General features: G+C 34.1%; 1 protein-coding gene across 3 annotated transcripts in view; it reads left to right on the top strand.

Annotated features, from left to right (window-relative positions):
* Nucleotides 1-23,488, top strand: part of CSMD1 (CUB and Sushi multiple domains 1) — a 935,567-nt gene that overhangs the window by 802,796 nt on the left and 109,283 nt on the right. For all 3 annotated transcript variants that reach the window (XM_072330835.1, XM_072330834.1, XM_072330833.1), the window contains 6 exons: nucleotides 636-749; nucleotides 2,678-2,773; nucleotides 10,659-10,862; nucleotides 11,991-12,115; nucleotides 12,723-12,819; nucleotides 15,900-16,004. In XM_072330835.1, coding sequence (XP_072186936.1) covers nucleotides 636-749; nucleotides 2,678-2,773; nucleotides 10,659-10,862; nucleotides 11,991-12,115; nucleotides 12,723-12,819; nucleotides 15,900-16,004 — 741 coding nt within the window. The remainder of the gene's footprint in view (nucleotides 1-635; nucleotides 750-2,677; nucleotides 2,774-10,658; nucleotides 10,863-11,990; nucleotides 12,116-12,722; nucleotides 12,820-15,899; nucleotides 16,005-23,488) is intronic.

Below are 23,488 nucleotides of genomic sequence, written 5' to 3'. Positions count from 1 at the left end.
TTGATTTATTTTTTAATGCACTAAAAATTGCATCAAATTGAATGTAGCAATATGTCAAGAACAGTAATGCATTATTGTTTTTATTACTTGGTCAGTTTTCATGTTTGTTTTAATAAAATGAGTATTAACAAAAAGATACAAAAACAGCCAATTCAATGTTTAAACCATCTTCCTCATACTAATGCTGGTTAAGCAACTAATACTGTGTGACAGTAGATGCTTACGAATAATTGCTAAGATTGTTAATAAGGTTGTTAAAAATATAATCCTTTTTTGATTATTTTATTATTATTATTATTATTATATTTTATATAGGTAGTTATGCCATAAGGAATAAGACTTTCTTTTGACTGGAAAGTACGCTTTTGGGAAGAATGTTTTAGGGTTTGGATTTATAAAATATATAAAATACTGAAGAGCATATTAGATTCAGACCACTGAAGTTTAAAGCAACATTTTATAACGATACATAATAAATTAAGCTTTTCACCTTTCCTGAAACTTGGAAAAAGTTCATGGAGGAATCCAGTGATAACTAAGACAAGCAATAATATTCAATTACATTTGGGTTTTTTAAATAAATCTTCTCTTATGATCTCTCTCTTTCTCACTCTCTTCTTTATTTTTTAATACAGTTGTGTTTGGACAATTTGCCTATTTCCAAACAGCTCTGAATGATGTGGCAGAATTATTTGATGGAGATAACTCTCAAGCTAGACTTCTTAGTTCACTGTCTGGATCCCACTCAGGTAAGAAATAAGGAAAAGAACACATGATTCTTGCACAGTTTTTTCTGGAAGAAAGAATTTATGAGAACATTCTGAATTTTGTTTGGGATTATAATAATAAAGTCACTAGAAGAAGATCTCAAGGGAATTGGATGAACTGTCTAAAACTTCGGAACATGACATTCATCTGAAACATATGTTTTAGGCAAGAATTGATCACTAGGATGGCTGGAGAAATAATTGAATGAAATTTTCTGATCTTTCTGTAAGAGGCCCGATTCCATGGTACAGTTATCTTCTCTGATCCCAAACATCGACGTTTTCCAAATGTCTAATTTAAACACAAATTCACAGAATACAATTATCTGAACTCAAACATGCACTTAGACAAAAAGGAGTACCTGTTCTGTTTAGGTAACTATAGCAAAATTTTGACCTTATGAAATGATAATTGAACTTACACAGATTTCAGCATGGCCAAAATTTCTGTCTCTATGTATTTAATGATGATGTTCATTTCGAGGGGATAATATAAAAATATTTCTGCAGAGCTGTAAGTAGTTTGAGGAGCTACAATAAATGGTTTAGTGGCTTGTTGTAGCACTGATTATGGGGGGACGGTTGGACTGGATGATCTTGTAGGTTCTTTCCAACCTTGTGATTCTACGATTCTATGAAATTTTTTTTGTCATACAGATCTAGTGTTAAGGAGAGTTTCTATATGATTTTAAGATTTTCATTGCTTCCTGATATTCTCTGTGAGTAATTAGGAAAATTCTCCCTTTTAAATGAATATATAGTTAAAGGAATGTATATATTCAATTTATAGGAAACATTTTATTATTTGAAAAATTCAGCTCATCCTTTTCATGTAGTGAATCTTGCTATTTATTTTCAAATTTATGTATTTATTGGTAATATTTCAACAGCAAAATACATTTACTTATAAATTTTAAAATTTGAGATATCTCATTTAGGCACCCAATTTTACTGCATTATACATATTTTTAAAAAGTAAAAATTAATGTATATATCCACAGCAGACATGTGAAAATAATTGAAGGGAGTTTAAACTTGTGATTTGTACTTATTTATTGTGACATGTGATTTACATTGGTTTAGGATTGGATTCTGTTAACTGAAATCAGTAGAGCTGCAATAATATAAAAGAATCATCAGTCTTATTTAGACAACTCTCTGAGATATATTTACTAAATTGTCGTTCATTTCAGTATCTCAGAATTGGTGTTGATATAACCCAACACAAATAAAAACATTTGTCATTTGTAATGGCATCTCAACAGTGTAAAAGTAATTCAATTATTTATGTAGTGCTTCATTAGTGAGCATTTATCATGACTAGAGGCACATAGAGAAGGAAAAAAACAAAGAATATTAAACATCATTATTAGTTGTCAATTCAACATGTGAAATTTGAAATGATTTTAAAAAATTAGTACTGTAATGTAATATGTGGCCCTAGAAGCAACTGTACAAAGTGTCATAAATTCATTCTCTCTCTTGTTAGTTTTAGCTTTTAAATGATAGACATCACATAAGGATCTGTTGTTACACCTTTAAAATCCTTTTCATTGTTTAATGTGTTTTGGAAAATGAAGTAAGTTGTCAGTCACAGAAAAATTTGACCAAAACTTTCTCTAATGATTTTATCTCCTAATTGTAGTGACAGACTGCAGAAAAAATAGTTTGGAGATCTACTTCCAAGAGTTGCAATAAATGTCAGAAAGTTTGTTAGTGAATGATAAAGTCTTTTTAATCTGATCAATTTTTAAACCTTCAATAGTAAATTTCATTTTATGCATTCTGACTAACATTTTCTTTAAAAGAAAAGGAAAATATAAACTGTATTTTAACAGTGTATTTGTTTACATAGTAAAGACTTACAATTTGTTTCTATTTTGCCTAATTTCTTTTGTTTCCCTTTATAGGAGAGACATTGCCTTTGGCAACATCTAATCAAATTCTTTTGCGATTCAGTGCTAAGAGTGGAGCATCAGCAAGGGGATTCCATTTTGTTTACCAAGGTAATTCATGTCTTCTGTTGGTGGAAGATACTGGTACAAGTCTTTTCAAGTATATATAATTCTGAAAACTTCGTAGATTTTATTTATTTGAACATGAGTGTAGTCCTAACGTTTTTTCCAGACATCGGGAACTTCTGAACCAGTGAGAATAGACTGGCTTCATAATGGCAGTCACCTTATGGTTAATCCTCTCTGATATCATAGATTTGAGTATGGTCCTGACTTTCTCAGGAATTCATGGTTTGTTGTTCCCTTAACTGCTATCATGTTGTCTTGCTCCAATTTATTGGAGGGAGAATAGGTTCTTTCATATAGGTATACCCGGCATGAGATTAAGAAACAACAGTTCAAATGTTGGTCTGACCAGTTTATTACAAATCTTAATCAGAAAGATGGGGAAAGGAAGGACAAACACTATTATGATGTAGGGTGATGGAGAAGGGCAGGCAGACAATAGTAAAGATAAGAAATAGAAGCAAGGAGTCTTTGTAGGAAGCAAGAGGGAGAGAATCACCACCATGGATCCAGAGTGGTTTGTAGTTCAGTCGCTGATATTCAGGGGTGATGGGTAGTCACACGTTGTTCTGTTGACGATGATGGTGACCACAGTGACAATTTCCAGTGGTAGTACCAACTTATAAGTCCAAAGTGGTCGAGTCAGCTTTCTTTGAAGTGACAGCTCGAATCCAAAGTGGTTGAGTCAGCTCTCTTTGGAATGGCAACTTCTGGCTCTGGAATCTCAGCAGAAACTCCTTTGTTCCCATCTTCTGGGCCATGCCAGCAGATAAGAGAGAGCAGGGATGTCCACCTGCATCCTTTCACAAGACACAATGGTATCATTCCCTAATTTTCCCATACCGAGATGAGGCTATTTCGTCACAGGACAGATCTTCTACCAGCACTTCCTGAGCACTCTGTTTTGGAGGCAAACAGCTCTGGAGGAAGGTGCTTGCAGATATCCACAAAGTGATGTTATCACATGGTAGCACCCATCACTTGCTTCCTCTATAAATCAGTGAGTGTCTTATCATGAGAAATACCTCAGGAAGCAAGCTTTGAGCCCAAAAACAAAGAAGGGTTCTCACACATATCAGACTACATATGTAGCACATGATATGAACTCTGAAGACAAGGCAAAAAAAGCATTTAATTTTACTTAAATCTTTTCTGTATAATTTATCACTTAAGCTGTTCAACTCTCTTTCCTTATACATCAACTTACCCATATTAGCATATCTGACCTATGGACATTTCCTCTAATGTCCCTTGCTGGCTTTTGCTCCCCCGGGCTTAGATTTTCCTATTTTTTTTTTCCCTAAGTATCTGAGAAATGCTGTGATTAAACTGATTGTTAAACCTATGTAAGTTACAGCCTTGTCAAAATTTCTATCTCTGCATATTTAATAATTATGTTCATTTCAAGGGAATAATATAAAAAATATTTCTGCACAGCTTTATGTTTTTGTTGTTGTTGTTTGTTTGTTTTGTCATACAGACCTCGTATTTAGGAAAGTTTCAATGTAATTTAAAGAATTTTATTACTCTTTGATATTGATATTCTCTGTGAGTAATTGGGGAAATTCTCCCTATTAAAGGAATATATAGTTAAAGGAACATAGCTTTTCCTGGTTTATTGCCGGTCCTTGCTTACATTTTTGGTGTGCTCGTTTTTTACAATTACTTAAATTAGTTTTTAAAATTTACTTAAATTACAACTTTCTACTAATTTCTCATCTTCATCTTGTGTGGTGCTTACTGCCTACAATGCCATCTATATGTGTGTACCTGAACAGCTTACCTTCATTTGTGAGTGGCTAGCCAGGTTGTAGTTATTTATCTGTCTACTAGAAGCACCTACTAAATCTAGTCAGTATTTTACTTGACTAAAATTAGTAGGGACAAGACTATAGAACTGTTTTTCATCAAAACACTATGACATATTTTATATATATATGTATCTTCCAACAGTATTGTGTTAGATGTAAGTAACTGGATTGCTGTGCTCCAGATGGGGCGCATATTTTGTCTATGTTAAGAACAAGAGATGAAAGAGAAAACATGCCACTGGGTAGCATATTAAATGAACACTGGAAACATGACCTAGAAATGTTAATTGCACTTTAGAGTTTAATGAATACTTAAAAATACAACCAGTGAATTTGCTACACAATAGCTAGTTTATATTCAGACTTTATTATAACAGACACAGAAAATAGGTCCTGTGGTTAGGATGATTTGATTTGTGGTTACTAAAGACTAAAAACAAAAAGTTAACTAAACAGAATGTAAATTGTATGCATTTGTACTTGATATTTGTTCCAGGAAACAGTTGTCCCATCCAATTTTGGTTACAGTATTAAAAATGGTTCATTTTCTAGCAAAAACATGAGAAAATATTATATTTTGGTTTTGTTTTACGCTGACAGGGCACAGGTCACTAAGCAGAGTCTCAGAGCTTACGCTGTTATGAGAATCTTTGTTACATTCACCTAAATAATTATTCCCTATAAGTATTGTCCATTCCAGGTTTCTCATGACATGAATAAAAATGAAATATATTGAAGTACTCATAAAAATCTGAGCTCTGGGTAGGTGCATGCAGCATAATGTTTTTGAAACAACACGACTGTGCTTCAACATACTTTGTTACTTCTAGTTTGAGTAAATTTGTTTTAAATTACATGTATATTGCTGTATAACAATAAGTTGCCTGTTGAGCATAATGTTATGTCTCATTTCAGTCACTAATTTCGACTATGCTTATTTTTAATAAGGAATAGTCTTAACAAAAGACATAACAGAAGAATTTTCTCTTCAGTATCGGAAAATGAGCCATGTAAAGCCACTCTTTTTATCTGAAGAAAATCATGAGTTATTTTAATATCCATGTTTTGTATCTGTTTTGAATTATATCTAAGGAGCTTTATTTAATACACACACATATATATTGCTCAGTGAGTTAATGATATTTAATAAGATAACAATTTAGTGATGTTTAATAAAATTTCTTCTGAGGTTTTTTTGGTGTTTTTTTTTTTGTTGTTGTTGTTATTTTTTTTTTAATCTTCTTTTGAAGTCCATCATCACATTTCCACTACTGTCTAATTCCTAGCATTTTAAATACTCCAGAGAAGGACATTCACTCTTGCACTGAACAGAGTAATCTGGTCTGCAAAGTCAGTCACTTTATTTATCACCTTTTGTTTCAGGTTGACCTTCTTTCCTTCTCACATTTCCACTGGGCTGATTTCAATTTTGTTTCACAGTATCATGAAACATTTACTGAAAGATGGAGGATAATTACTGTAGAAAAAAAATGTCTGTGATGGAGCTTGAAAAGTCTGTGTTGCTTTTTTGCCTGTTTTGCTACAGGCAAAAGGTAGAAGGAAGGCTAGAAGGGGAAACATTATATCTTGAATTATTTCACTTTCTGTTTTGAGCTAGGGGCAGATGAGATTTGATTCAGTTTAATGGCTTTCACAATACTACTTTCTCAGAAACTACTTTTTAGTTGTATATCTCGTCTACTCATGTAGTTCTTTTCCTCAGATGACCACATTTGCTGGTGTTTCATAAAGCATGTAAAGAGTGTCTGTAATAGCAGACTGAATATCCATGCTTTCATAATATTAGGGTCATGTATGTGGAAATGTGATACTAAGAACAATTCATTTAAGAATAGATCATTTTGGAGGAGGAAGTGGGTGCCTTATATTATGCTTGTTTTTCTGTTACAATGTAATCTGAGAAACTGTAGTATGTATTTTTATATAGCATACTCTGCAGAAATAAAGAGGGGTGTTTCCCGAAAAAGCAAGGTAATGAACTTTCTACCTGTGCTCTCACTTATGATTTTCTCTAAAATCCTTATCTCTTTTACTTGCTCCACTGTACAGATGCATGAAATAGTTTATGAGGTCAATAGAGATTTTAAAGAAAGCTAGTAAGAAAACTAGCATACTAGAATAAGAAAGAACAATGGAAGAATGATAAAGCAGAAGAAGAATAAAATAGGAATATAACTTTAGCAATTAAATTGACCTGATCTGAGACAAGAATAAAATATCTACGCACATACTTACTGCTGTGTGTAATTAGGGAACAGAGTCATGACTGCTGGAGTTCCCTAAGGGTTTGCCACAGATGATTTTGTTCTGGTTTACAATATGCTTTAAAGATATCTGAAACAATATTGCATTTTGCCATAGATTACTTATATCTGCATAATTAAATTAAAACTCAATTCTAAGAAGTTATGTCTGGCTTATATTACATTTCACTGTAGTAAGTGGAAAGTACTCTAGGAACGATGCAGAGACACAATCAGGACAATTAAGACAATTAAGTAAGGACATTAAGAGCCCCTTAATGATGACAGGCAAGGGGAAGACAAATGTCCTGCTGAAATTTTACCTAGCAGACTTTTGTGGAAGGTGGTCATGAACTATTATGTGATGCTCAGATACAATGTCCTATGAAACTAACATAAACAACTGTACCAAACTTCCACCAATCAGAGTAGCATGTCAGGCCTAAGCTTAGAGATATTTAAGACAGTAACAACACCTTAAGGCTGGAGATGCTGCTGGAGAGGTTGCTAGCAAGGAAGCACTCCATGCCATATGAGCCGCACCTGTAAAGATACTGTAGCCTGTCTCACAGTGGGCTGAGGATATTTCTGAGGGTTTGTCATCCTATGGAAGACTTACTGTGCAATGGAGTAAAGTTTCTGAAAAAGTATGGTAAATGGATGGATGACCCATGCTAAAAAAAAGACTTGCTTATTTGTGTCGTGTCATGATTAGGAATAATCTGTCTTGAGCAAAATTCTCATCGGTGCAGTCTCAGGGGGAGATCTATTCATTCCTAAACATGTGGTAAATGTAAGTTATACAGCTTTCACCGCCTAGACAGCTGTGGAGTCATTATACACTTAAAATAATAATAATAATAAATTAATAAAATTGTGCTTGCCCAGTAGACCATCTAATAGAGAAAATAAAAGAACTAAAAAGAGCAGTCTGAGTCGGTTGAATTGATCTGCCAGGCTGCATTTTGTCTCCAGCTCATGATCAGGAAAAAGTACAGTGATGTACAAAGCCTTAAATTACAGTTTCATCATGATCCTTTCATAAGTGCATAATAGCTCCTTGCCATGGTTTGAACTGTACAGAACTGTATGCACAACCGAGTTTCTCAGTTAGTCAAGTTGCATCTTGATACTCAGTTTTCAAGATGCTTGGGTCCTGTTGAAACGTTAATCACAAAATCCCACTGATTTGAACAAAGTCAGAATATTAAAATGTATTGAAAGGAAAAGTGATTTGTTTACACTGGTTAAAATATTTAGCCATTTTCAAGACTTGAAAAATGTATTTGCTTTTGTTCTGCAGTAGCTTACTGTGTAATTATCATTCCAGCAGGTTCCACCTCTGCCCATATTTTTCAGTCTTGAATTAATCTCATAACTTAGGCTTTCAAGACCAAAATCTTCTGCAGCCATATAGCCTATTGATTTAGGGGAATAATAATAATAATAATAATAATAATAATGTTACTGTGTCTGTATGACCTTGCCTTACAAATCATCCTATTGCATATTCATAAAGGGAGCATGTGTTCTACTGTTACTATTATTAAGACCAAGTATATTGAAATGATCGTTTAACAAGCTTTTATCTGCACTTAGTAGTACTTGTGTAAACATAACTGTTATTCTCAGTTAAGTATGGAAAACTGATACAAAATCATATTAGATAAACGCAAATGAGAACTGCCAATGTTCTACTGAAATATTACATGTTTTGTGCTAGATTTAAGATGGGATAGTTTTCAATTGATGTTCTATGTCCAAGTTGAAAATAGATGTTAATTTTCAGAAAAGATACCAGCACTTGAAATGATTACACTTCAATAATTGTTACTGTGATTAGAACAAATGACAGTGCAAGAAATAAAGACAAGATGAAAATATGTATGTATTGGTTCCACATAACTTGTCTGTTACATAGTAGCCAGGGTAGCTGAAAAAATATTTTATGTATGGTAATGAATAGAAAGGAATATCGCTCTTCAGTCAAAGGCCAGCAAAAATATACATATTTAGGTATGTAAAATAAAATGATTCTGTTTATGCTGTTTTTAAAATAGGTTAGTAAATGAGAAACATTGCATTTGACAATCTATCAGGAATAAAGTCTCAGCCCCATTTAAAACTTTTTATGTGCATTACTTCGTGCATATATAGATGCAGTGATAAGGGCAAGGAAGCTGGTGAGGGGTCTGGAGCACAAGCCTTATGAAGAGCAGCTGAGGGAGCTGGGATTGTTCATCCTGGAGAAAAGGAGGCTCGGGGGAGGCCTCACTGCACTCTGCAACTACATGAAAGGAGGTTATGGCTAAGTGAGGTTTTGCCTGTTTTTCCGTGTAACTAGGAATAGGACTAGAGGGAATGTTGTACCAAGGGAGATGCAGGTTGAATGTTAGGAATAGTTTCTCAAAGAGAGGTGAACAGGCTGCTCAGGGAGGTGGTTGAATCACCACCACTGGAGGTGTTCAAGAAATATTTATATGTTATGTTGTACTGACGGATAGGTAGATTATTGGACTGTATGATCTTGAAGATCTTTTCCAACCCTGGTGATGATTCCCTGAAATTAATTCTTGGCAATACTAAACTGATCAAACAAAGCTTCTGAAGATGTCACTCACTCAGAGTACATATTTGTGTTCATATTAATGAGATTATTTTTATATATGACTTTTATCCAAGTCTAAATATGATATTGCACACAGTTATACTTTTTCTGTAAATGCATTTATTGTTTTTTAAATTGTAGCAGCTATTAGCTAACTGCAAAATAAAAAGCAGAATAAGTTTGGTACACAAACACATGCACAGTGACAAAAGTCAAGAAGTACAAAAAATGCTTGCTATGAGGAAATAGTTATAAGTAAGTATAAGGGGGAAAATAAATAAATAAAGATGCGAGTTTATAATTAATTTTATTATTTTGCTCTTTAAATATTGTTTACAGGCTTTAACTGTTCAAGCATCATAACGGGCTTGTGAATTCTCAGAAATTATTTGTAAAAGTAATTACTGTAAGGTTTGTCATCAGAATGTTGTCCAATGTGACATTATATAACTGATATAATGTTGCATAGTTTTCATATCTGATATAGTATAATATTTCTCTTGGCCTCTAGTGAGAAGTCAAAGTTTCCGCATTTAATAAATAAATTAGGTGATAGGTATCAGTGTTTGTGTAAGTGAAGAAGGCAAATACATTGTTATCTTGTATCTTAATTTCCACATCTCTTGCCCTCTGAGCTGACACTCACATGTGATGAAGTGCTCTCATCCTGTGGCTATCACAGCCCAAATTGATAAAATTGTGGAGTGGTCTATGTTGGAGGGTACCTTATAAGATCATCCAGTTCCAACTCCCCTGCATAAACTGCCCAACCTAGTCCTGAATGCCTGCAGGTATGGGGCATCTGCAACCTCTCTGGGAAACATGTTCCAGCATCTCCCAGCCTCTGAATAAAAAAATTCTTCATAACATTTAACCTAAATACCTTCTTTTGTCCTATCACTATCAGACCATGTGAAAATTCAATCCCCCTCCTGTTTGTGAGCTCCCTTCAAGTACCAGGAGGTTGCAATAGGGTCTCTGCAGGCTTCTCTTTCCCAACCTAAACAAATCCAAGTTCAGATAGACATGAAAACACTAGGCTAGTCTTTGATATGACATTAACGAAGCTAACAAAAGGAACTATTTCCAACAAGAAACAATACGCATATTTAGCAATCTGTTTATGTTTTAGATTATGATTGTCATTTGATTTCATGGCATTTTTCTTTCTTTCTCTTTCGATGCAGCTGTTCCACGCACAAGTGATACACAGTGCAGCTCAGTTCCAGAGCCTAGGTATGGAAGGAGAATTGGGTCTGAGTTTTCAGCAGGCTCTGTTGTTCGATTTGAATGTAGTCCTGGATATCTGCTGCAAGGCTCAAAAGCTATCCGATGTCATTCTGTACCTAATGCCTTAGCTCAGTGGAATGACACAGTACCAAGCTGTGTAGGTAAGTAATTACATTTAAACTCATCTGTTTTGTCATGTATGTCTTTGAATTAGAATTCAGGAGCTATGACAGAAAATAGTATTTAACAGGCATTCACTCTCCTTCGATTAATATCAGTCATGCCCAATTTAAAAGAGCAGTGTTCCATATCAAAAAGTAATTGAGAACCAGCTGGCTGGTAGGCAGTATAGTGTTTCATGTAATGACTTAGATTATATGAACAAGTGAGATGCACATTTTCTTGAACATTCATTATTTTCATGACTCATCCACAGCTTGAAATACAGGACAGATTTTAATTCTCCAAAAGTGTCTTAACCTGTTTTATTATTCAGTATTTGTTGGATGCTCCTATTGCTCATAGAATGGCTACATCTTTTTTTTTTTTTTTTTTTTTTTTTTCTTCTTCAAGTGAAGCATAATGCACAATGAGAAATGACAGCTCTGTTAAGTCTAGCTAATTTTCTAGTTTATCAACAGGACTCCAATGGGATAATATTTGACACTTTGTTGTCCTTGTAAATGTTGAAAGATTTTCTTCACCCTTCACTGGATTTGTATCCAAAGCTCACTGATATTCATAGGAATCTACCATACAATTAATTGGAGTGTTCTAAAAATAAATGTAGGTGTCCTGTTTTCTGTGTATTCTGTTTTTGCTTAGCTTAGTTCTGGTCTTTTGAACTATAAGGAAGCAATTCCACATATGCTAAAAATATATGTAATGTCCCACACTGTTTTACCAGCCAGGTACAATGTTAAATCTATCCTAAGCTGTAGGTAGGTTCACAGGATTTCTGTGAATCAAGATTGGGTTTCATGTTCTGATTTAACAGTTGTTTGTTGTTATCTGCTGGTAAGACCCAACTAGCTTGAGCTGCTAGCTTTTTCTAGGCTTTTTCAGAATTAAGTTCACTTTGAAATGATTCATTCATGCAAGGTGTATCTGAATACTGCATATTGTTAATATGTTTTAGATAGCATTACTTTCTGAGTTCAATTCATTATTTAATGTCTATGATTTTATATTAAGACAGATAACTATGATAACTTGATAGTAACATTATCATTACTTTTCTCTGAAATAATTAAAATTTTGTAATAATTCATTATAATGCTTTCTTTCAGTGCCATGTAGTGGGAATTTTACTGAGCGGAGAGGTACTATTCTGTCACCAGGTTACCCTGAACCTTATGGTAACAGCTTGAACTGTGTGTGGAAAATCATAGTGACTGAGGGATCAGGTATTCAGGCAAGTCTATATTCTGTCAAGCATGGAATATTAAGTTATTTGTATTTCAGTTTAAAAAATAAATGTTTATTTATTTGTAAGTGTCAAAAAACAGTTACCAGTTGCATCATTTTGGGGTTGCTTCAAATATTTATGCTTTGTTTTATCTCACTGTTGTTCTTTGCTTAGCTTAATTTAATTTCTGTACAGATGGCATGAAAAATAGTTAACAAGCAGTTTTCTCTTTCAACTATGTAAAGTATTGTATGCAAACTCTTCAATGTGATATGTGAATGCCAACCCTTTCTATCTGCTAGAATATTACTAAAGGACTTGTGAGGTCTTCATTATCTTCTCATTTGCACTTTGAGCAATTATTTAAAATCATACAACATATGGGCAAAATCCTTCTTAGTCACCTGTTGTCATATTCACAGTTTCTAAAAGTTAAGACAGCTTAAAAAGTAACAGTTAACGTTTTATTTACTTTTTTATATTGTTATTATTGTTAGAACCTCTTTAGTTATATTCTCTTTAGTACATGTTCACCTTTCATTTTGCTGTTTTTAGAACATTTAGAAAATACACAAGACCTGTTTGTTTAAAAAGTTTTGTGGTGATTTTGCAGATCCAAGTCATTAGCTTTGCCACTGAACATAACTGGGACTCTCTGGAAATATATGATGGTGGAGATATGACAGCACCACGTCTTGGGAGTTTTTCAGGTAAGGATATGCTTTGATCTGAGCATACTGACTGTAGGTGCATGAGAAGCCATCATTGGTTCTCCTGTATACCCAAAAAGCATGTTCACACATACAGGAGTATATTTGTGTGGTATCTTTTATGATATTATGAAACTTATTATAAAGAGGATTGCTGTTCAAGTGTTATAAATTTGTATCAATATTGAAAGAGAGATCTTCAGAAGCAAATATGCAAAATTTAGCTTTCATTAGTGGGATTTAGTTGACAGTAACTTTGAAAAATTGTGTTTTATTTAACCCATATCTCCTTTAGAAAGGATATACTGATACAAAATGGTATTGACATTCATGGAATTTCCTTGATAACTTTGACTTAGCTTATTCATTTTAGATGTACTTTCTCAAGAAAAAGATGAAGCATCCACCATTTACCCAAATTCACTGGACTAAAAAAACAAAACAAAAACAAAAACAAAACAAAAAAAATCATTGTGATTAGGACATAGTAAACGATGTCATTTCTTGTTTCACAAGTACATTAGACACATATGATTTTATTCCACTTTTATTAAACAGCTTTTATGTAAAGAGAATGTTCTATAAACCAAGCCAAGGAAAAAAAAAAAACAAAAAAAAAAACAAGAGATTAAGTCATGGATTGTATCGTGTACACTGCCTGATGTAATTCTGGTGTAGCCAAATGTCGGAACATTCCTTCTCTTCTGACTTCAGAAACTTTTAAGTAATAGATTCACACTGGATTGTGTGTGTGCAGATTAATGATCAAATAAAATAAACACAATATATTTATTTGGATATTTAGTTGAACAATTTAATGTTGCATTTAAAAATTTACATAATAAAATGTCATGTATTAAAGTCTACATATTTAAATATTTTTATACATAGGTTGCTCTGAAAGTAATGTCTCCTATTTATTTCTATGGAAACTACAACAGATAAAAACAGCACAACAGAAGTATTTGATAGAGAAAATTCTCAGCTACAAAAAGCTGTTTTTCACAATAGTCACCACCATTAGCTACGTGTTTTCAGCACCAGTGAGCAAGAGCCTGCATGCTGTGCTTGTAAAAATCTGCATCATCATCTGGAATGTGGTTTGTCTTTCAAATTGCTGTTGCCACTACTGAAATGCACCACCCACTGCCTCACTGTGCTCACCTCCACTGTTTGGTCTCCATAAACATTCAGCGAGCATCAATGAATGTCAGTGGGTGCCATTTTTTCCACATACCTTCGCTTCATGTGCACTTCCACATCAGACAGCATTTTGTCAGGCTGCTACTCTGCTGCCACACAAGCAACAAAATGTAACAAAATATTGGTGAGAAGTTTTAACTTCTACTGCCATCCCACCATCTGCCTCTGATGTTGTGGGCCTATGTAACAAAAGTAAGCATTACTTTTGATGCAGCCCTTGTATCAAAAACTAATATTTATGTTGTATATTAAATTTTTAGTAAGAAAATTGCCAATTGAAATGTACAGCACATGCTTTCAACCTAGTAGATAAAAAAACGATTAAACGATCCATTTAGCAACATCCTATTTAACAGCACTTAAGACTCAAAACAATTTCTTATTCTACAGTAAAAGCATATCATCTTGATTTAACTTAAAAGCTTTCCTGATTTCCAGGAAAATACAAAATATTTCACTGGAGATGGAGTAGCACTGCTTTACTGTAGACTTCCGTTTTTCATGTCATGAACATAAGACTTAATAGAAATAACAGAAATGTGTAGTGTAGGAGTAGAGTAATAAAGAATATATTAATACAGGATAAAATCTGCTGTTCTCGAAATTGTGCCAGTAGTGTGACATAATTTCATAAGTAGTAAAACACAGCAGGTATATCTGTCTCAATAAATCTTGTACAGCACCACAGTTATGAGTCAGTGTCTTCAACTTTACTGAGTAGATGCCTTAGCTAAATATTTTGTGTGGATACCATGAAAATTCCTCTTTTAGAAGACGTTTCCTTGTTTTCTGTGTTCTTCTGTAAGTATTGTGTAACATGAATGCTCTGTACTGCTTGTGAAATTCTATGCTTGTAGCTTACATGTGAGACAGTAAAGCCTCCTTTAAAGGGCTACAATGTATGAAGACCAACCATGTTTTTAACTGTTATATCAAGGTTTTGCTTATTACAGTTTTAGATTCAAACGTTTTTACTTTTCTTAGTTTATATTGTAGAAATTTGAGGATAGTTCTTTCTAGTATTTCTTTTAAGAGCAAATTTAAAGATCATACTTTGGCTGCTCTCAGTTGCTATAGAAACAGCAAATGCCCTATAAGAAATGAAAATATTTTTCATGTGACCACCATTTATTATGCTGTTTTTGAGGGTATGCAGAAAAAAGGATGTAATTCTTAGCCTGAGCAGATTTGCCATCATTAGACTATATGATTTGATTAACGTAGCAGTCATATGGAAACAAAGAAAATGTACTGTCACACTTATCAGTGCTAATGATGATGTGTCCAAGATTAATGATAAGCTTTCTGTGTAGCACACACTGAATTCAGCTACATACAGTTTTGATTACTTGCTATTTGAATTAGCTAAATAAAGTTGGTATGCTTTTTTCTTTTTTCATTTTTTTAATGTGCTGCACCTGTACCTGTTTCTCTGTTTCCTTCTATATCCACAGAGTTAAGATAAGTGATGGAATATTATAGTGGGAAGAAAATCCAGAGAGGACACAGGAAATATTTAGATTGTCCGCTCTATTCTGTACTGCTATTATTTATGTATGTGAAAAAAAAAAAAAAAAAAAAGGCTGTTGAGCTTGATCTTGTAATCAAAACCTACACTGATGTTCTGGGGTTATTTTTTTTGTTTGCTTCTATCTGTTTTTTGTTGTTGTTGTTGTTTTTTTTTTTTCCTGAATGAGTAAGGTTTCATTTAGACATGAAAGAATCCAGTTTGATTGTATTTTCATAGCCACTTAGTATCACAACTTGAGATTTCCATGCACATGATGAGAAGAAAATGAGGCTGGTTATATCTTTTCATTAAAAACCTACGGTAGAACAACATGTTACAGTTTACTTCATAACTTTTATTTTTCCAGGTACAACTGTGCCAGCATTGTTGAATAGCACTTCCAATCAGCTTTATCTACATTTTCACTCTGATATTAGTGTGGCTGCAGCTGGCTTCCACCTGGAATACAAAAGTAAGACTACTCGCTTTTTAAAAATTTCTCAGAAAAAAAAAGCATGTGTATAGATGGAGAGATTGCTTCTATTGTTTGTTTTGTGCTAGGTTTTTTTTTTTCTTTGTTTTTCCTTCTCAGACTGCCAACCTCTACTCAGCGTGATCCTGACATGAGTGATATTTATTAAATTTAAAATTTTAAAGGAAGTGACATTTCAGATTACTGAAATCAGCGTTCACAAATCAGCAGCATATAATCAATCAAGCTAGAAATTCAAAAGGATAATCTAAAAATGTGGGTTTTAATGTATATATGTTTTGACTTGTTTCATCTGATTCCAAAACATAGGTAGCCACAAATTTGTTAATTTCACCATTGGCCAATTTGCATAAACAAAACTGATAACACCTTTTTTTTTTTTTTTTTTTTCTTCCCCTCCTGTTTTATTCTTTTCTTCAAATTCCTTTCAGTAAATTGATGCAATTGCAAAGCATGCAAACAAACAATTTTTTTTCAGCACCTTTGGATGCAGTCTGTATGTTCGTTATCCCATGGACTGAGTGTTAATTAGTCTCAGAGTTGCTCCTCATCCACTTCTAGTTCTGCTCACTAACCATTGCCACTAAACAGAGAAGCTTGAGAGTTCCTGATGGTGAAGTCTGAGGCAGTTATTTCCCTTGTAAATCCCAGCTTCAGTTGAGATATGTGACTGGTGAATGATTGCAAACTTTATCCCTGTCAGTCTCTCCCTGCTTCTCCATACTGCTTTTATGCACAGGAGCTTTGCAGTAAGCTCCCTGATTGCTTTCCTGAGTACAAGGGCCACTCCAGTGCTTGAAAGATACATTACTTAAAGCCCTGTACAGTTTCCTGTCCCTGAACTCCTTTGAGGACCTCCTGAGTCTGGGATGCCATATCATCTGCCTACCAGCTCCCAGACTAAAGCAAAGTCTCTGCATAAAATCAGCTATTTGCCTTCTTCAGTCCCTTTAGGATCTTAACATGCACTGTGCATTGTCAGTGCAGATAAGGCTTCCACTGACTAATGCATCACTAACCATTTATTTCTTGTCTGTGAGTATCAGATCATAGAACCAAAGAATCATGGAATGGCCTGGGTTGAAAAGGACCTCAAAGGTCATCTAATTTTAACCTCTCTGCCACGGGCAGGGTCACCAGCCACCAGACCAGGCTGCCCAGAGCCAAAACCAGCCTGGCCTTGAATGCTTCCAGGGATGGGGCATCCACAACCTCCCTGGGCAACCTGTTCCAGTGCGTCACCACCCTCTGAGTGAAAAACTTCCTCCTAATATCTAACCTAAACCTTCCCTGTCTCAGTTTAAAACCATTCCTTATCCTATCACTATCACTATGAACATCTGTTTCCCCTCCTGTTTGTACACTTTTTCAAGTATTGGAAGGCCATAATGAGGTCTCCCTGGAGCCTTCTCTTCTCCAAGCTAAACAATCCCAGTTCCCTCAACCTTACTTCATAGGAGAAAGTTACCTGACTGTCCCATACAGTAGTTAACCTCCATTTCTTGAAATATTTGGAGTTTCTTTTTCCCACTGTTGGTTTTCACTGTGTTGCTTTTCCAGATTATCTCAAGTTAAAATTCCAGATAAGAACCAGAACCTTTTTAACTTAAAATGGCTTTGTCCTCTTTGCTAACCCAATTGTACAAATTGAGTACTCATTGTATATAACAATAGTTGAGTACATATTCCCACCACAAAGTCATTCTTATTTCTTCTGACCAATGAACTCTCCCCCAGTCTGTTGACCATTCCAGCTTTTTGAAAACTTTTCTGCTCAAGCCTTTCATTCACCCTGCAATAAATGCGTAATTTTGTTTGGATTGTAAACATTTATTTTAGAAAATTACTTTACAATTAACATTTAGAGGTTAATTTTGTATCTTTTATTGTATGAGTTTTATTATCCGTCTGATTCCTTACCAAATTCCTTGCCAATATTATATGAAAAAGTGTTTTGATCTCCTAATTGCCAGTCCCACAACTTCACACTGCTAAAGCATCTACTGACTTCAGCGGTGCCAATATTTAAATGCTGGTTTTTTTAGAAATGCAGCTCAGTGCAGGTCAAGGTAACAAAATTCAACATTCAGAGCTTAGTTAACTATTCTGTTGGCAGTCTGTCAGGAAAGAATAATTTGCTTTTGTGTGTGGATATATGGTCCCTGCAGGGATAACTGGAGTACAGTATAACAGTGTGTGTGTGTGTGTTAATACACAAAATGAGCACACCACCATAGCAAGAAGTTACTGCCTTGTACTGAACAGTCTTTTTAGACCAAGAAGCAGAACAGGAAAATATTTTTTCAGTGCAACAAGGTGCAATTGTTGCTATTGTTTGGTTATGAATTCTGAAGCCTGTGATCACTCAGACATGTACTGTTCGAAGTAGCTCTAGAAAAATAAATAGCTTTAGTTCAGAAGTCAATTTAAAATTTAGAATAAAAATGTCTTTTTGATTGAATGTCTTTTTGATAGATTGTCTTGCTGAAGAAAGCACAAAAATGTCTGATGTCTGGAAACATTTTTCAACATAAAATGCTGTATTAGAACTTCAGATATTTTTTTATTAAACCAAGAGAAAAGGAGGACTAGATTCATAATGTTTTTTATCAGATGCTCTACAGATATGAAATTCACCTGTTAGTTACCTGTTGTTTCTTTCATCCTCTTGCAAAAATTTGAATGTCTGAGTAGTCATAGTATGGGAGCTCATTATCTAAGTCTGTTCTGTTTAATAAGACTAACTGAACAGCTGTAGCAGGATTTTGAGATCAATCATTTAACTTCATCTTATATTTAAACATTTACTCAAAAATACAGTATCACTCAAAATCAGATGTATAAAAATAAGTAAATTGGTTATATTTAGGATGCCCCATTGTGAAGCCAGTGGCCAACAATTAATGTATTCATTTTAAGGACAGAGGTGGATTTGTTTTTTCTAGGATGTAGGCTGTTGGTTGGGATACTTAAATGAGTGATGGAATAAATGGTTTTTGGTTTTTGTTCCAGTACTTCTCAAAATTTTATGGAATGCAATTATAAAAGAGAGTTTGAGAATTTGTCTTCTTTGATGAAATTCTTTGTATGCCTTGATTGCAAGAATATATCCTTGAAAAGTAGCAAAGTGGTTCCAAACCTTTGTGGGTAAGAGATAGAGCATAGAAAGTTCTGCATGAATCTGTGCAAGAACTTCTTTACAGTAAGGTTCATGGAGCACTGAAACAGGCTGCCCAGGGGGGGTTGTGGAGTCTCCTTCTCTGGAGATATTCAAGACCCTCCTGGACGCCTGCCTGTGCGACCTGGTGTAGGGAACCTGCTTTGGCAGGGGGATTGGTTTCGATGATCTCTGGAGGTCTCTTATAACCCCTACAATTCTGTGATTCTGTAACTAAAGGCCTCTTCTTATAAGTTATCAGTAGCTGTTTTGCAGGACTGTACTATGTTGTCTTGTTTCAATTTGTCTTTTTTGAGGACAGCAGAAAAACAATTGATTTTGAACACTACAGTTCCCATTCATCAGTTCTTCAGTTCATAGGGCTTGTAGTTAAATTCATGCAGTCATGATAAGAGGAAATGGAATGATGTACGGAAGAAATGTTTGAAAGTTGAAGGACAAATTTCCAGAAATTTATAAGAAAAAAGTTTTCATTAAGACACTAGGAAGGAGGATCATTTAGAAAACTTCTCTTCATCCCAGAAGAAATTTCAAGGAGCAAGAAAAATGGAGCAGTATACTTAAGTAACTATTAAATTATTTGTTCAGGACTGAAATTATTAATCTAGAATAGAAATTAAATATCCCCTTTGTATCTTAGAATCAGTGGAATGGAATTTCTACTTAAAAATGTATTTTCATCAGTGTAGATGATGCGTGATTTTAAGTTTGTGTGTTACAGAAAATAGCTTTAACTAATATTTAAAATATACTTAATTTGCTGTTTCATTACATATATTCCACACTACATACTGCTTTACTGTTTTATAGTAACTTTAAAAAACTTCATAAATACTTTATAAATGCTTCAGCCTCTGATCAAAGCTTATTTTAATGTTAAATATTCCAAATTAATTTAAATAATTTAATAAGTCTTGTTTTATTTCTTGGAACTTTGTATTCTTTTCTTCGGAGTCTTTCTGTTGCTCTCCCCATTTGCAGATAGCAAATGAGCCTTCATACTTAGAATGTTTTTAGGTTCAGCATAAGTATATAAATTAGGCATAAGAATACAAGTTTATTGTCCAAGTTGAGGGGCATTACCCATCTTGTATGCTAGGGCATCCAATGACAGGTTCTTTGTTCATTACTTCATTCTTTAAGTAGGTCAGGTACATGAACTCATTCAAATTAAGGGAAGGAATTGGTCATTGCCTTAAAAAAAAACATTCTGGTTATAACATAATCATAAGTATTGTTGAGAGCCACTGTGTGGCATTGTTTCTTGTTATTTCAGAAGGGTTGTAGGTGTTAAGCTGGTTGCAGTAGTCTAAGTGGTATGCAACAGGTAACTATAAGAAAGACAGGAATTAATCATTCAAGCTAATCTTTCCTATGCAGACCTTTTTCTCACTAACTGTAATAGGATAAATAACTTATTTATTTTTACAGCTTCCAACAAGTCCAGTAAAAATGCATTATTGTATTTCTGATATTAACAGCATTAGAAAGAATAAATATTTCTTCTATTTAATAGAATTAATTTTAATGTAAATGAGCAAAGGAATCAACTATCCAAACATTCATTTGTGTTTATGGGCACTGATATTTAAGATTAGTCCTAAAATCTCATTTATTGATTTAGAAGAAGTTTCAATATTTCCTTTTAATGCATGAACAAGTGTGATATAATAAATATCAGAAAATAATGAATATTTGCTCATGCAGCATGATGTTTGAATCTCTCAGTTAAAGTCAGTTTCACTGTAGTAAAAGCTGATGCAGCAATACATTGAGATAAATCCATTTTCGAGACTGATCTGAGGAATGCAGTTCTGAGAGGAATAACAACTTGAGTTTTGCTACACACCAGCACTAAAATCGAAAGGATTCACTCCCCCTTAATGTTTGTAGTGTAGTAAAAACCAGTGTGTTTCAGTTAGCCATGTAAGGTGGGAGGAAGGAAATCAAAAAAGAATCCCCTGATGACTTTCGGTCAAGCTGTCAAGAAATTCTTACATTGCTCAGTTTGCAGCTTTCTGAAATGGACACTAATGGGCATTCACATTGTCAGATATGCCAGCAAGGATTTTTCTTTCTGCCAGCAATGGCAGTGATGTTTCAACAGAATATGAGGTAATTGTAGCCATGTATATAATTGTGGAAGTAAGGCATGTTTGTCTTATGCCACTGCAGAGGCCAAGAAGGTATTTATCAGGCAGTAAGTGGAAGAAGGTCAGAGAGAAGGTTATAATTCTTGACATTGATGTGTTGCTCTCTCTTGTACTGCATAGCTGAAGCAGAGCTCTGAAGAGAATGCACTAAGCAATCCTTGTCTTTTTTTGATTGCTTGGGTTTGACATTTTACATGCTTTCCCTTCATTGCTGACTGCTCACAATCTAGTTTAATGTATTTCAGAGTCAATGGATGTGCAAGTTCTTTCATTTGTTCCCAAATACTAGAATTTGTTTCATTTCTCTCAAACATTCATTTGATTTTTGGATGAGTTATAATCAAAAATGTTTTGAATTCATGTAAGTTTGAAAATATGATGCATCTTGTACCATGGATTTTTCCAGAACTCTATGATAAATTTAATTAAATATTAGTTCAACTGTTCCACATAAATATTGTTTTGCAGAAAAGAACAAGACAGAACATATTATTTTGGTTCACCTATTCAAAAATAAATATTATAGACAAGTATTATTTAATGATTAGAAGATTTGGGGATATTTTTTTTTCTGCTTTCAAATATCTCTTTGCTTTTGAGGAAGTAATTTTGCTTCTAATGTCATATATGACAAATAAAATATATTATGAGTAGGTTTTGCATACTGGTTTTTGATATGCTTTTAGAATATCTATATTATAAATTATATCATCAAAGGGGGAACTGACAATAATATGAAGTATAAGCAAAGAGCAGAAAGTTTTGCAAGTTATGAAAATCTGTTAATGATAAAATATGTGGTGTCCTACCTTATATAACAGTTGCATTGAAAATTACTTTGAAGAGTTTCTTTTCATCATAGTCTTTTTAAATTCTATATGCTGTTAAACTAATGATAGAGTTAAATAATGAGCACATTATTATTAGCATTGCCATGGAGTCACTGTTACAAAACTATTCATGTGACTCAGTAAAATCTGCAATAGTAGTTTTATTGATTCAGCTTTAGGTTGCAGGCCTGTAACTTACAATGCAAAAGAATGCTGAGATCAATCGTGAACTTTTTTGAAGACAGGAAGTAAGCCTCAAATTTCTATTCACAAACTTCAAATCACTATCTGTAAGCAATTTTTTATCATAGTATTTGTTATGGGCTGATTTCTTTAAGAATGGTGAGTTTTAAGCACATATTTTTTACTTTATTTCCTAATAAAGAGTGAGAAATTTAATGAAATTAAAAAATGCAGTTTGATTCATGTCACAGAGTTATCTAGATCAGTCTATGTTCATGACAGGAAGGCAGTAGGCCTGTGGGCCCCCTGACCCCAAAAAATGGGAACGGAAAAGGAGAAGAGGTAGGGAGATGGGAGCTGGGCTCAAGGAAACAAATCTAAGGAGGAAAACTTGTTTTACTAACTATGATATCAGAGTGCACGGTAACACAATAAAATACAATCTAATTGAAATTGTGTCTAATAAATCAAATAAAATAAGAGAGAGAGAGAGGTTACCAAAGACCGATAAGCCTACTTTGGAATAGAAGGCACCACAACTTGGAAGCACACCCATACCCGCTGCCAGGCAGTGAGAGAGAGAGCATCCCTTCCGTGACATATTTCCCTCTCCGACTGTGAGGTCCTCTGGGACATGTAATTCTTCTCTATGCTTCACATGATGTCATGATGTGGAATACCAATAGCAAAAATTACAAAACCATGACAATTCGAGTTGTGTTTGTATACTGATTCTCAAGTTAGTAAATGCTAGTTAGCCTATATGCTGCAGTAGTTTTTGAAACTAGATGCTACCTTTCACTTAATACTGGAGCAAAAAAGGAGTTTGTGTGGGTGCAGATCACAGCCCATACCCAAACAAAATTTCCAGATGTGAATATATTTATGATATTATGAAACACAGAGTGAATGAAAAAAGGAATTATACTAGAAAACTGCAACTAAAGAATACCATTGAGTTAATGATGTTTTCTCATACCTATGTATGAACATTACAGTTCATAATGACTATGAAGTCCCTAGTGGCCATGTGAAGTCACTGTGACGTGAACTGGGAGACTGTGGTGTTGTAGAATGTTATTATTTGTGAATTTTGTGGTAAAAATTATTGAAAGTCTT

This window comes from Excalfactoria chinensis, chromosome 3 (assembly GCF_039878825.1).
Source record: "Excalfactoria chinensis isolate bCotChi1 chromosome 3, bCotChi1.hap2, whole genome shotgun sequence".
Taxonomy (NCBI): Eukaryota; Metazoa; Chordata; class Aves; order Galliformes; family Phasianidae; genus Excalfactoria; species Excalfactoria chinensis.
This window is presented reverse-complemented; position numbering and strand designations above follow the sequence as displayed.